The sequence below is a fragment of the Myiozetetes cayanensis genome, unplaced genomic scaffold (assembly GCF_022539395.1).
Source record: "Myiozetetes cayanensis isolate MyiCay16 unplaced genomic scaffold, myiCay2020 scf2-11, whole genome shotgun sequence".
Lineage (NCBI taxonomy): Eukaryota > Metazoa > Chordata > Aves > Passeriformes > Tyrannidae > Myiozetetes > Myiozetetes cayanensis.
In genome coordinates this window covers 40,806,601-40,822,410 of record NW_026087411.1, presented here as the reverse complement: position 1 = coordinate 40,822,410, position 15,810 = coordinate 40,806,601, and the positions used below count along the sequence as shown (strand labels likewise).

Below are 15,810 nucleotides of genomic sequence, written 5' to 3'. Positions count from 1 at the left end.
CTGCAGTTTTGTCCTTGTCATAGAATAAAGTAGCTTAGCATCTCAGTTATTTGATGTTTTCCATTGTAGTCTTGTTAATTCATCCTTGAGCAAAACAGACTGATACTTTTTATCAAAAGGGGAAGAAGAACCATATATGAGGTGGATTTTTTTGTTTTTGAAAGATATTTTTTTCTTTGGTTAAAACAGGACCATTTTGTCACTGTTTAATTTTCTTTTTTTTTTTTTTAAATTTCTAGCTGATAAATTTAGACGAAAACTGGAAGAACTGGAGAAAGAGAAAAAATCTTTAAAATTTCAACTTCCTTCAAGGCATCCTTCAGTTAGCAGTTTTTTGGATAGATTCATTACCCAAGTTCAGGCAGCGTTGCGCTGGGCTGCTGATCATCGGTAAGTTTGTTGATTTATTATCTTGTAAAATGATGCTTCTGTTTTTCTCAAAATGCAGAATACACTTTATGAATAGTTTTAATAAAGAGTTTTAATTACCTTCTAACATATCAGTATGGAGCTTGTTTATGAAAATCCCACCCTGACACCCTTTTTTTTTCTTTCTGCAATTCTTTCAGAATTGCCATGAAAAACATTGATCATGATGAGCTGGCAAATTAAATGGAATGTTTCTCATTGATGTTGAGTGGGAATGGGATTGAATCCTTGACATGGCAGTTTGAGCGCACAACAGCAACGCAGCTTGAGCAGCGGTTCCCTGTGGAGTTGATTCTGGTGCTCCCTTTCAGGCAGTGAAAGGATATTTAAATATAAAGTAAAACCAGATTATTTTTTGATATGAATAGATCTTTGGGAGCTTCCTTTTGTATGCTACTTGTTAGGTGGCAGTATTGTGCTCAGAACTGTACAAAGTCACAAAAATAGATTCTCAACCTTGTCTTGAAGGGATAAGAGCTTCAAAGATTGGGGGAATGCGAGATGTGTTGGATGACCCAAGGGGGGTAGTTAACTTAGGAAAGAAAAAGTTGTCTCTATTTCTCATTCTGTCTTCATCTGTGCTCCTAGTTACTGTTGTTATAAGTAAGAGGATGCTTTATAGGTATTGAAAGCTATTCTCAAATGCAATAGCACAAATGAAAGAAGAAAAACCTTTTGTTTTCTGGCAGCTGGTACATATAAAGACTGCAGTGTGCTACTCAATACATTTGGGTGTAATTTTTGTAGACATGAAAATTAGATAAAATCAGTACAGATAATAGGATTTTTTTGGGTAAAATTTGAGAATTTGAAGTTATTTTTAGACTATTTATAGCATCTGCTAATGTGAGAGGTTTAAAACAAACTGCACTCCTTCAGAGCTGTTTCCTTCTACCTTCTGAGGCTCTAAGATGCTGTTTTATCATTCCCTTAAGATTAGGATACACAATTCTGTATTTTGTCATTAAGACGTGTTCACTCTGCATAAATTTGTAATAATGATTTTGGCTCTAGAGGTAGCGATGTCTTGGGTGTGATAGAAATTGAGTCACTAAAGCATCCTTCAGATACAAAGTCTACTTATTTTTGTCCCTATATAATATATATACAATGTTTTTATATATAAAATAGATGTTATATATATTTATGAAAGTGTTCTTGTTCTTTGTATGATTAGATCTGTAACTCCTCTCTTTGTACAGGTCTGAGAAGTACCATTCTTCAGGGTCAGATGAATATCCTCTTTTCTGTCTTGTGCACGCTCCTTTCTTTGAGCTTGAGTTTCACTATTGCTGTTGTGAATTTTTTTTTTTGTTTTGCTCATTTGATTCTTGTGACCTTTTATACTTCTTTGTCTGTGGTCTGACTCTCTTCTTGATACAGCAAGCATACACTTTGTCATCTGCAAAGAGTTTTAAGACTTTTCCAAAATTATTTTTAGATAGTACAGTGGAAAACATGACTGCTCCTTCAAGGAAAATTTGTAGGCTCCAGTTCTTATTTTAATTTTGAATTGGAACAAAACCACTATATCCAAGACTTCTTGTTTGGTTTTGTTGTTGTTTTTTAACCTGGAAAATTAAAAAGATGATCAGACTAGCCCCAGAAGACCAGATCATTACAGTTTCACTGGAGTTAAGCCATCTGATCTTTTTGCAATGTTCTAAAATGAAAAGTATGTATGGCAGGTTATTTGTTTAACGTACAAAGCTGAAATTCATGCCCTGGTTTTGTTTTACTTAATTAAATTGTGAGTTTTTAGGTGAATGCATCTGATGTTGACACAGGATATTGGGGGCAGAGTAGAAACCAGATTTGGTTATGTTTAGCTTAGGAAACCGCACTGTGTTCTTGCAGTCACCCAGATTTGATGAGATCAGAGAGATCTTGTTTCTGTTCCAAGTAGGCAGATATACATGGGATTTCCAAGAAGGTTCTGAGAATTTTTCCTACACTTGGATTGGCCACTTGGAAATTCATTACGTATCTCTGTAGAAAAGATGCAAGCTCCAACTGAAGGAAAGTGGCTTCAGAGCTGCTGGGACGTGTGGTTGGCTGGGTCCACAGGATAATTGTAATAATAATTGTAAGGCACAGTGATGGCCTTAAGCACCTCCCAATAGAGATGTCTCTTTGATCTGTGCAGTTATTACAGAAATACAGTTCCTGTCATTGTGTCTATTTTGCCTAATAATATTTTTTTTTCAGTGCCAAGGCTTTACTTTGTTTTTTCCAGTACCTTCTTCAGCCCGTAGACAGGGAGTAAAGCATACCTGTCTTTTGATGGTCCTGGAGAAGAGATGAGAACCTCTTGTTCTACAGGCTTGTTAAACAGCTATGAATGGAGATCATAATTGCATGATTAATCATGCTTAAACCAGACTTGTGATGCATGTTTTGTATGTGGCATGGATGTATTTGCTTTGCAAGATTACAGTGGGAAATCATACTTCAAAAACATCCTTTGTTTGAGACTATTTTTTAAGCAAGATACTGACATGCACCTGTACCCTTTACGTGGAAGTGCATGTACTTGTCTCTAGAGATGGATACAGAAGTGCACTTGGCCTTGCAAGTGCATGTGCCCTTAAGCAGGAACATGCAAGGCAAAATAGATTTGCTTTGTTTGCAGGTGCATTTTGAGAGGCTGATTACAGAATTGATACTTAACATAATTCACTGATTTCCTTGGGGTCCAGTCATGGAAAGATTTACAACTGGGGGTCGTACAGACCACTGTGAGGAAACCTACTGATGGCAATTTTGAAAGAACTCGCTGTGCAAGAGAGTGAGAAGTAAAATTAGGCGTCATGGAGCGAACACTCCAGATGATCTCTAATGTAGTCTCTAAAAGCTGACAGAAGCTGCAAAAATGGCTTTGGCAAGTTTCGAAACTTCTGTCTAAGAGAGATATTTTTCTGTATTGATAGAAACTAGATGCCTTAGTTTTGTCTCTTTCAAGACAGTGATGTATATAAATTTTTGAAATATGAAAAAGCTGGGGAAAGCCTGAAGCTACACAAGTTTTCCATTTTCTTTCTTCAGCATGTTGTAAAAACAGTGTAAATGTTTGAGATAACAAAGGAAGATATGCCAAGGAAAAAATCTCTCGTTCCCTAACTGTATCTGTTTAAGATGCATACATTCTGGTGATGGAGTGTTATGCCTCTAAAGGTAACATGTAGCATTCTGATCTGTTTAATCTTTGAGACATTGATACTTGTCGATAACACTAATTTTTAGCTTTTGTCATGTTTTTTTCAAAGGGTTAGACATGAAGAAAACGATCTTTGTCATGAAAAAGAACTTTTGAGATCAACTTACCAGGAGAGGATGCAGGTTTCAGCTACAAAACGAAGCCAGCTTCTTCAAGAAAAGAAACGGTTACAGGTAAATGGACTGCAGAGTTCTGTGTAAGAACCAGAACTGTGTGGGGAAAAGCTTGTAAGCTGTCACACAGAATTAAATAAATTTATTGTAGTAGCAACTTCGCTTCTGTGTTGCAATTAGAGCCTTGGCTGTAGTCCAGTTGATAATCTAAGTGATGATTGGAGATGGCAGCCACAGGAGTTGTGTTAATCTCATTACAGAGAAGCAGAGCTAGAAGACTTGGTGGCTTGTGTGCATGCTTAAACTTTCCTCATTATCTTTTTAAGTGTTCTCTTTATGTTATAATTTGCCATTTTAATATTAAACTGATCTTCGGAAGTTTGTTGGTTTTTTTAAGATAAAAAGTTTTCATCCGCTTCTGTTTAGAATTTACTATAAAGACATGAATTATCAGCTTTTATTCCTGAAAGATGATTGATGCTTTTCATAAGGATGAAGGAATCATCATGAGGCAGTCAGCATTTCCTAACAATAGCTTTATAGTGACACGTGATGTCACAATGTGGTAGCTTGGCAAATGAAATGCTTTTAAGATGGCTTCTGTCCAATTTTAAATCTGCAAGCCTTTTAAGCAAAATTTAGGTCTTTTTTTCCACTGTCCTTCAAAACTATGAGTTTACTATCTAGTTATGTGTCTTTTAGACCTTGGTGATCGTAGTTGGCAATGTGGCACCTTAGAAAGCTAGTAGACCAAATTTTCCTTTTTTTCTGTGCTTTTATCTTGCAATCTCTGTATGTTTTTTGATACTTTCATTGCTTTGCTGGATCCAATAGTATAATAAAATCTGTGTGTTTGTATACACACAAATATATATGTATATGTATGTATATTAAACCTGGAAAAAGAGAAAAGCACCATAGGTGATCATCACAAAGTCTTACTTAGCTGACAAAATATCTTTTCTATCCTAACCATCAACTCTGTATTGTTTAGATTTACTTCATCAACATATAAGAGTAGTTCAACAGTATCACTGTGCAAAAAACTGTTTTTTAATCTAGACATTGAGCAGCCACCTCAAGATGTTGAACTGAAAACTACTTTACTTGAAACTCCACAACAGCTAATGTTTTATCCTTGTTCCAGCTGAATCTTTATTTCTGTGTAGTTATTAGGGGAAAAATTAACTACATTCTTGTACAGGTATGCTATCTATTAGCATTTAATCAAAATTATTAGAAATTCAAGGTTTGGGAAAGACTAACCTGTGATGATTGGTTGTTCCCAGCACCCCTTAAGGATTGGTCCTACCCAAAATCTTGCATGATCAGAAATAATTTTTTTTCCCCCTCAACTCTGCTTTTCTTTACTTTCCCTTCTGCCCTCTTTCCTGGTGCTTCTGCATTTGCCTTTAGGGATTTGAAAACCTGTGACAGTATCTAAAATTTACATAATTATGTTTCTACTGCAATCTGTACTTCATGGAGAACACTGGCCTGTAAGTGAAGCTGGAGGTTTAGCATCAGTACTGATAAGCTGTGGTGTTAGAAATATTAGTTTAAACTCAAATCCACAGAATAAAACTCCAACTTATGTTTAGTGGGATGAATATTGTGTACTGCCCCATGGTGAGATTTCAAGTCCTTTTTATCTGTCCCTGGACGCTGACCAAGAGCACACTAAAGGCTTCTTGGCATTTCTAGAAAAGAACACGGGAGAATTCCAGTTTACTCACTAAAATTTCCACGCTCCCAAAAATGCCTGTGAACTATTCCCAGGCAGGGCAACTTTCTCTCTGTGAATGCAGATTGTGTGCTTCTACTATCTATTAATGTTGCAATAACGCTTTGGTACTAAAAGTGTGTGTTTATAAAACCAGATTCTGTTCATCTTCCATTCTGTTCCCATGTAGGTTGCTTATTGCAGTGATTGCAATTACTACTTTTTCACAGAATATGTAAGGTCTTTGTATTAAGTAGGGCCTATTAAGATTTTGGCAGTATTCCCAAACCAGTAATACTGACAGAATTGTCCTTTGTGCACACTAAAAGCCTAATTTGAGACTGAAAGAAACAAAACTGATGTTTTTTGGTCTGCTGACCTTTCTGTCCTTGACAAATGCCTGTGGGTTGAAACATGGGCCACAACATTCTCTTTTCGCTAAATCTAAAACCAAAAAAGGAGGGAAATAATTGATGAATCTGGTGTGCAGCACTGTTTATAAGTTGAAATTTTTGAGCCAGCCAGCCTTTGAATGTGCAAGGACTGTTTCTTCTTGTTTGAAGTGATACTGCAGAAGCTAGTTACAGTGCAGCAAACCTGAAAGTATGTTTGCTGACAAAATGAGCATTAATGAAGTAAACTTCACATAAACTACATTGAAAACATTAAAATAATGTTAAGGTTTCAAAGTGAAGCTCTGAAAAAGCAAAGAAATGCCAAAGTTAGTTATCTGTGCATGGTATGTATGTTTTTATGAGGCTGCCTTCCCTCCTCCACCCCCAGATCCCTGCCTCATACGTTGCTGAAGATGGAAAGTGTCTGTTCAGATATTCAGAATACTATTTTATATTCACTACTCAGTATTTGGTCCTAGAACCCCATTATTGTATGCCACTCAAACCCTATTTTGTATTCAAATTTATTAATTAATGAATGGACTCTTTTTGCAGTATTAATCAAAGTGACATCTTAGTGATTTAAAACAACTTAATTTTATCTGTGTAACCCCACTTCAAGTGAAGAGATACTCTTATTGCCATTTTAGAGATGGAGAATGAAGAAGAATTGCCATAAAAAGCCACACTGTTTCTAATGTCAGTTTTGTAATGCCTAGTTATTTAGCTGCTAAAGGTTGAGTTTTGGATTTGTGGTTTTATTTTTGTTTTTCATTTTATTTTTAGTCAGACTAAATGGGAACATGGAATTGAGCTTTGATTTCTGAAAGTCTGCATATGACCTGTCAGAGATGTCTCTGTTGTTAGAAAATGGTGGACACAGTCTGTGGCTGCGTGTGAAGATAATAGGTTAAGTGGCTTGCAATGTTTCACAGAGACTGTAAGAAATGTAGAAATAGAAGGAAATTCTTCAGTATGGCATTCAGCTAGTTTGATGACAAGTACTCCTTTCCCTCCCTACCCCCCTCCCCCCCCCAGATTTTATAATCACTTTTCAAATTCTGGGACAAATGAGCTGAGGGCTGTATATTAAATACCTTTGACTCAGCAACCCAGACTTCTTGAAGATGCAATCTATCTGTTGGGTTTTCAAGGAAAAACCTGTGCAAGGATGACATGCAAATTCATGAAGCTTTTTTTTTTTTTTTTTGGACCCCTCACTTCGAGGAAGACGTTAAGATGCTGGAGCATGTACAGAAAAAGGCAACTAAGCTAGTGAAGGGTCTAGAGTAAGTCATATGATGAGCAGTTGAGGGAGCTGGGGTTGTTTAACCTGGAGAAGCGGAGGCTCAGGGGAGTTCTCAGCACTCTCTACAACTATCTGAAAGGAGGCTGTAGCCAGGTGGAGGTTGACCTCTTCTCCCAGGCAGCTAGTGACAGGACAAGAGGAAATGGCCTCAACCTGCACCAGGAGAGACTCAGGTTGGCTATCAGGAAGAATTTCTTCACTGAAAGAGTGGTCAGGTATTGGAACGGGCTGCCCAGGGAGGTGCTGGACTCACCATCCCTGGAAGCATTCAAGAAACAACTGGACATGGCACTTAGTACTATGGTTTAGTTGACAAGGGAGTGTTCAGTCAAAGGTTGGACAGGGTGGTCCTAGGGGTCTTTTCTAACATTAATGATTGTACAAGTCTATGATTCTAAAAAATACAACGTGCTCTTGAAGAAACGTCAGTATCATAATACACAGAGTTTAAACTTCTAGCAAGATCGGTGCAACTGAGGTTGAAGTTCTGGCTGTTTCAAGGGAGGGATTTTGTGCTCTCAATTAAAATGAAGTGTTCATTATCAAAAGGGCTACCCAGTTAGTCAGTGTTTCTCCACTTGCATCCTGTGCCTGATGTTGGACTGGAAGCCTAGAGGAACCATTGCAGGGACATTCTGCAGGAGGACAGATCACTTCAATTGCCAGTCTGTAGAGTGAGATTCTGTTGTCATGGTTGAACTGAGATCTGGTTATTTGGTTTCTTTCCTGAAAGTTTTTAACTTGGGAAGTACCTGTGTATTCTAGAAGTAAAAGATGACTGACAGTGGGTGTTGGAAGAGAAACCTGGAATTTAGTGTTGAAAGAGGTGGTGAGTTTTCAGACTGTTGGAAGCACTGGAATTTCTAAATACAACCAACATAAGAATTTTGCATGTCAACAAAAGGATGTCTTCTTATTTAATGTTGTGCTAAGTTGGACAGGCTTAATTCGTGCTAACTCTTGAGACTTGCGCTGTGTTTGTTTTTTAGGGGCAGAAGAGTTTCTTTAGCAGGGTTCATGTAGTAAACTCTGGTTTCTGTTCTATGCAGAAAGAAATTGAAGACCTCCGAACAAGATTGACCATATTAGAAGCAAAAGATCAACAACTAAGAAGAGAAATTGAAGAACAAGACAGACTTATTCAGTCACAGGACTGTGAACTGACTGCTTTACTTGGCTGCATTTCTTTGAGAGAACTGCAGGAAATAAGCAAGGCTGTGGATGACACTTTAGCATCCTCCTATCAAATTCCATTCAGTCTAGATCTTCCAGGAACAATAAAGAGGTATCTAAATTTCAATTTAGATGTAGAGTCTTGTATCTTCCTCAATGTTCTGTTGAATTGGCTGTCAGTTGTTTTCTTCGTGATAGTGCCAGCTAATTAGCTGTATTCACACTCTAGAAAATTTTCCAAGAAGAGATGTTGAAATTCTAATATTGATGTACTTCTTCAGGAAGAGGTTGTAGTTATTTTGAAGCTCTTGCACTCTAGTATTTTTTTTTATGATAGACTCACCTATATAAAGCATATGCATCCATCAGTTGTTAATACCTATCATCAGTTTACACCATTTCTTCTTGTTAACCAGTGGCTCTTTTCCTCCCAGTTTGTTAATGCAGTGATTAAAACTTTTCTCACAACCTGAAAGTGTGTACTAGGCACCATTCAAATAAATATTAGAGATGCTTCTTGCTTCAGTAAAATCATAATCGTAATAAAGTCCAATGTGATGAGTATTAAGATGAGACCATGGACTTGAGGTAGTGGGGGAAAGGATGCAGCCTGAATACTTTTGGGACACCTGCAGTTACGTGCACAGCATATGGTTCCTTAAAAGGAAAAGTAACTACTCTTGGTAATGTTTTGGAAATAACCTCATCTTTATTTACAAAAGCAATAGAAACACTTGGGGCCTAGACTGTATTGGATGCTGGTGATGGGACTTTGAAAGTGATACTACTGCTGAGAAAATAAAACTCCTGTTTATCCTAACTTGCATTTCTCCCAGAGAGGCAATAACTATATTTCTTTTCTCCCTTCATGTTTATTGGGTTTAGTTTGATATTAACATTCATGAGAAATTGCTGCCCACCCCCAGCCTATGGGGGGTGAAGGGCAGAATGTTGGAGAGACAGTGCTGATGCTGTGCCAGCACTGCTCAGCAGTACCCAAAACACTGGTGTGTTATCAGCACCTTTCTAGCTACCAGTGCAAAGCACAGCACTGTGATGGCTACTAAGTTAGCTCCATCTCAGTTAGACACAATATAGGATGCAAAAATGCTCTTTTGGGCTGCATAGGTAAACATACTTCGGCATCTGTGAGAGCCTTTGGGAACAGTTTAAATCCCCTATTTCAGGTTATAGTTGGGTGTTTGTGTCAAACCGCAAAGCCTTTGCTGACCATAACTAAACGTAGCCTGCCTGGATCTGAACCTTCAGACTCAGAGTAAGCTCTTACAGGCCAAGGATTTCAGTGTCGTGGCTGGGAGAGTGCTCCATCACAGTTCTTAAACTGGGCCTTATTGTATCCAGGAATGCAAAAGCAGAAATCTAACAATAGGCCAACAGGCAGAGTAGTCTGGTTCTGGGAAAGTGGAGAGGTTTAATAATTATAGCACTCAACTAGATGAGAGAGAGGTTGTAGTTTTTGAGAGAGAGTTGGCAACAGTCCCTCAATTAAGTGCTAATGTTTTGATTTTGGAGTTGTTTTGTTTTCCTTCTTCACAATTTAAAAAGCAAAGTGAACTAGTAGGACCATGTCACAATCTGGCTGATGCAGCCTTTCAAAGGTACCACTTACTGTCTATTCAGCAGCTCCTCTCCTCTCTACAGGAGATGGTGGCTATCTCTGAATTAAAATCTGCTGGAGCATTGTATATGCTGTGTCTGTGACTATTGGAAAGTGCACAAGCTGTCTTGGGAGCACAGACTGAAATCTCTAGTCCAGCTGTGAGACTCAACCACTTGACTTTATGACTTGGATGCTTCCTTGCCTTTGATTCTCAAATCTCTTTCCCCAAACCATTTGCTATTTTAGGTAGCTGAAAGCATCCTGGCTTGGTGGTCAGCAGCCACATTTCCACCGTGGGCTCTCTGGTATTTCTTTCTTTCAGGGCAGGCTATATATTCAGAAGGGCTAAGGAGAAGAAAATGCCCTTGCAATGGCTGCAGTTATTTAACATTGAGAGTTTGTTCAGTTTAACAGTGAGTTTAAGTGACAGGTGGCTTCCTTATAAAGCTATGTAGTCCATCATATGTCAGGTACAGTAATCTTATGTCTGTATCCAGTTGTGTTCTGTTCTCTTTCTGTAAGATGAAAAAGCAGCATGCAGATAGTAAGACATTTGGTGTGGGTACATCTCCTTTGTGCCTGTGGGCATCCCCTACATTGTCATACAGTTCTAGAATAACTTAGGAGGCCATCTTGTTAAACCGCTCAAAGCAGGACCACAATTTCTAAATAAGGAAATAAAGACCCCTCAGGGGTCCATCTGCCCAAGGTTTGCATATCTTCAAGAACGGAGATTTTGCAGCCTTGCTAGGCATCCTACATTTCACCACCCTTGCTGTGAATTTTTCCTTTGTCTCATATCTAGCCAGAATTTCCATGGTTGCAACTTATTCTCTATCAGTAGTTCATGTGAAAGAAGTATAGTATATTAGGTAACAGGTTAAAATACTTGATTGATGCTAGTTCAGCATATTAGTTTTCAATTCCAAGGTCTTGGGATATTTGATCTTAAGGATATTTTTCTGGAAACATGCATTTTATTTTATGAATAATTGCTGGGAAAAAAAAAAAAAAAAGATTTTCCAAAGTTAGCTTTGTTTCTCACACAGATAGCTCTATTACTTATGAACATATACTAAAGATCAGTGTTTATGTGGAAAGTTGTTCAGCGTGGATGGGCTGTATGTTACGACCTCCTGGCTATTGGGTTGCAAGATACTATGTATTTGTTCTAACAGCGTTGTGCTAGTCAGTAAAGTACTGCTATGATTTGTTTTTGTATAATTATTTGCTGACCACATGAATTGCATTCAGCGTTGGAGTAACAAGGCAGGGCTAGTGCAAAGCACTCTTAAGACAAACTGTGCTATAATGAGTTTTATTCAGTGGCTTGCAGTTCACTATAACATAAAAATTATTTTGCTTCAATTAAATGCTATTAAATGCATCATATTGAAGCAAATTTCAAGAAACGTGAGAGAACATATTATTTGAAGAATAGTTGCCCAAATAGAAGTATGAAGAAAGAAGAGAGCGAGTCAATGTAACATTGGGATGAGCATTGTTTCTAAGTTTTCTTGTCAATTGTTATTTTTTCAGGAATATTCTTTGTTTTGTCTTATTTGTCTTTGGTATGTGATAAACTTTTTGAAAACAAAAAGCCTTTGTCAACAACTACAGCATGCTTTGAGTTTGGAGAATTCAGAAATGTTAGGCATGTTACCCTGGGACCTTTCTTGAGGGCTGTTGGAAGATGGGGTTAAAACCTGCTGGTTAATGGGCAAAGAAATATGTTTTGACAGGGAACTCTTATTGAGGTTGAGACCACAGAATGTGGTTGTTTTGCTCATCCAGACAGGCTTAATTGCTCTTGGTAAGCTAAAGGGTGTAATCATTTTTATAAAACGAGGAAATTGCAGGGCAAAAGCTCACTCACTTCCATGGGGTTGTGTGGAGATGTGTTTAAAAGGTGGGAGCCGCTGGTGTTGTGTGCACTCTGACACGTGCTCATGTTTTAACTAAAGGCAATGTACTGAAATCAGAGGAAAATGGGTACGAGTGTTTCAGCGTGAGGCACTCTCTCCTGGAGTTTGCAAAAACTATCAAAATATATAATTTCCTTTTTTGCTACTGAAGTGGGCACCATTTCAGAAATACATGTTTTTAACTAGCGTAAGTTGCATTTTCCAATTATAAAGTAAGACCATGTTAATTATTTGACTGACTTCAGTACTTCTTGTTTCCTTTGTTTGTTTTTGGTGTTTTTTTTTTTTTTTTTTTTCATTTCACAATAAAATCTGGGGAAATCTCTTATGCTTCAGTTTATATTTAGTTTCATTTAGTGTTTCCTATTTTTCATCCATATCTACAGATGCATGTGTCCATACAGCATGTTGTCCTTTAAAATAAATTGCAAAATTCCATCTGGACTATTGTTTGGGCACTGATTGCTGGCTGAAAGAAATTCAGTTAATTACCTTTCAAAATATTTGAATGTTCCACCTCTTCCACTTTTTGCATGAAATGATTTTTAATTAATAGGAATTTGTTCTACAGTGGGTGTGTGGGATTTCTGAAGATAGGCAAATTTTCTATTGATGTGTATTAATTGTTACAGTATGGCCAGCAGTGCATGGAACTGAACTTGAAGATTTATGTAGCCAGTTCACTCTGCTTTCATGATGCTTGGGGCTCATTTGAAAAAGATGAATTCGAAGTGAAATACAAATGCTCAGGAGGGTGTAAACTTTTTAGTTGGAATATACTCAAAGCATTCAGCAACTTCAGTTGAGGGCAAAGCCTGATACGGTGTGTTTTTTTTGGTTTACTTGGGAAAAGTTGGAAAAAATGGCTTTTATGTAGTTTCACGTAGTAATTTAGGAAAGTAGCATTTAGAATGGGCTGTTGTGCTTTGTGATTAGGAGAGACTGCTTGGTACAATTTTTGTTGATCTTAAATATATTCTAGTCAAATTAAAAGTTAGCAAGCTTCATGAAATTACTGAGTAAGCCTGAATGTAGCCATGTTTATTGATATCAGCCTTTCAACAAAAATCTTAACTTTAAAGTATCAAACCAAATTGCAATATATTCTTTCAAAAGGATATCTGTTATTTACTAGAAAACATGCAATCATATCCAGGAAAGTTCTTTTTTACTGTGTGCTTTGATTTTTAATTTGACTATTTCTGTGACAATGCCTACATATCAAAAATATCCTTTGGGAATAGAAGAGTAGCACAAATACAAAGAGCAGAGGGATGAAGTGGCTTTTTGGCATCTACCACAGTTGGAGCTTCATCATCAAGTAATAGGAATGAAGAAGAGAGAGCACCCAAGTCACCTCACTAGTTCAGTTATTTTAGCTTTGCAAGTCTACAGGAATTGAAAAACTGTTTGCATCAGATGAAGAAGTACTGTACATCACCAGAACTGCTGTGCAGAACTGCCCTCCCTGTTGTTCTCTTCTGTGCCAGTTGTAAGCTCTGGGCATGGGAACCTTCTGACAGCTTCAATTGATCCCCTAAGGTCTGTTGGGTTGACTTAATTTTCATCAGTGATAGATCATGTTCTGTGATGTGAAGACGATGCACAGGTCATTTTGAGTATTTGCCTTACTGCCTTACTTAGGGCCCTTTCATGCTACTCTGATTTTATTTTTTTAAGAGCTTAACACAGAATTTTAACACTGTTCTCTGTGGTAGGAAACCTGTTTTTGACTATGCTACATGAGATGAACCAAAATATGGTTACAGAATACTTAAAATACAGCTGGTACCACTGCTGCTATTATAACTAGATAAAATGAAGATGGTATGGAGCCCTATTTTTTTAAAATTGTAATTTTCTTGTTTAATTGATCCATTTTATTCTGTGTGCTACAGCTCCACAAAATCTGCAGCAGTGGGCTTGCAGCTGAGGAGCAGAACTAGAGAGGATGTTCCCTGGCATCTGAGGAGGACTCTGCCCTGGAAAAACCTCCAACCTTTAGAGGGACTCTTCTCACAGCCAGCTTCCTCTACCCAAGGGGCTTTTGAAGGGAAACTCCACATTTCTTAACAAATGTCATAACTCAACTCAAGCCTTGATAATGGGATTGTCTTATTTTCAACTAGTCCCCCATCTGGGTTTGTGTTTCGATGAGATCATTGTCTCAGTTTTCTCAAAGAAGTTGGTTATAGTCTTTTGTGAGAGGCTAAGACAAGTCATAGGTGAAGGAGGAGGTCTGCCTCATCTTTTGTTATCTGACTGATTAGGAGGCTCAGCTTTCTTTTTGTAGGTAGATAGGTGTTTTGCTCTCCATTTTGTCTTCTACCCAGGATTAATTTCATTCCTTTGTTCTCTGCCTAGGATTGAAGGGTAGATTCCATGGGCAAGTAGCTTTATTTCTTTTTTTCTCACTCTTGGCAACAACTCTAGGAGTAACTGTGTACTGAAAGCTTGGCATGCCATACAATGCCTGTGCTTCAGGCATTCATGAAGTGAATTTGCTTCCTGTGAAGGTGCAAATGTGACTTTGAAGTTCATAGTGATTCTGATCCCATTGGGCCCGGTGGGGACCCCTGTTGGAGGGAGGAAAAAGGGCTTCTGCAAAGTCGGCTTCCACACTGTAGGCACTGGCCTTTCTTGGGAAGAACAGTGGGGGTTAAAAACACGGTAGGGAAAGGAGAAAGCAAGTCTTTCATCTTGGAGGACAGAGCCACTGCTGGCAACCTGAATATTTTGGAGCAATTTTAGAGGCATTTTTTTTTTGTCCTTCCAAACAGAAGGAGAAAGTCCAAGCAGAAAGATGACTAACACTTGCTTGAGTACCCACATGTGCAGTGTAATGAGGAATCTGTTTTTCCCTGCTGAGCATCTGGTTCCTCCTGCTTGCTTGAACAGCATCCAGTGGGATGTAGCAGCCTATGAAGCCCAGGCTACATATGTGCTGATTCCTCTGGGTATGCACACAATGAGATTTATTTCTCTTTAGAGAAAAATGACCAGCTGCCCCAATCAAAGTAGAATACTGAATTTGTTTGTATATAATGAAGAGAAACAGCTAGCAACAACATCCAGGGACAGACTCTTTCAGCCAGTGAAGTAAAATGGATGTTATTCTTAGGAGAATAATTGCAGCTGCTGTGGGCAAGCTCTAGTTTTTTGCACGCGAGACAGATGTAGCAGAAGAATGGGGATCTATTGATACATCAGAAAAATTGGGGAAAGTATCAGGTAGGATGTGATGAACTGCTCCTGCTGTTGAGCTGTTTGACTGTGCCTTTGTTTTCAGTCAGATGCTCCTGTTTCAGGTAGCAGCTGAAGCAACAACTGCCTCAACTGCCCTGCAGCATCAGCTGGCATAAGAGTGGTGGGAAATGCAGCACTATGCAAATGGTTAGTTCAAACAGGCAACAGTTCTGCTGTCTCAATGATGTGTTACAGGACCAGATTTCTCAATACATGGCAATGAAAACTGAGCTTAGAATCATCATTAAAGATGCCATCAACATTCCCAGGTGGCTGTGAACTGATTGTTTCTGTTGGAGTGATTTTATATTATAAAATGCAAAACCGTAGTGAGATGCTGCCTCATTTCTATTTTGGGCATTAAAAAAAACCACCCTTATTAATAATTCTTATAAAAAACTGTGAAGTGTCATCTAATGTTTTTATTTTTCTACAGGCCTCTTAATTGGGGCTAGTGTCTTGAAGCACTGCAACAAACAAGAGCCATCTCACTTCTTAGTGTATGCAAGAGCTTAGAGTTGCAATCTTAGTATTCTTAATATGCAGTCTTAGAGTTCTTAGTGTATGCAAGAGCTGGGTAGGATGATGAGTTTTTATAGTCATATAGGTATAACTCTTTAAGAGTCAGCGAAGACAAGTGCAGTCACCCAGCAACCCAT

General features: G+C 38.1%; 1 protein-coding gene across 5 annotated transcripts in view; it reads left to right on the top strand.

Moving 5' to 3' along the window:
* Positions 1 to 15,810, top strand: part of DISC1 (DISC1 scaffold protein) — a 188,727-nt gene that overhangs the window by 53,490 nt on the left and 119,427 nt on the right. For all 5 annotated transcript variants that reach the window (XR_007628977.1, XM_050315928.1, XM_050315929.1 and 2 more), the window contains exons 4-6: positions 240 to 390; positions 3,696 to 3,819; positions 8,236 to 8,471. Coding sequence is in view for 4 of the 5 variants with exons in the window: in XM_050315928.1 (XP_050171885.1) it covers positions 240 to 390; positions 3,696 to 3,819; positions 8,236 to 8,471 (511 nt within the window). In the remaining variant the exon portion in view is untranslated. The remainder of the gene's footprint in view (positions 1 to 239; positions 391 to 3,695; positions 3,820 to 8,235; positions 8,472 to 15,810) is intronic.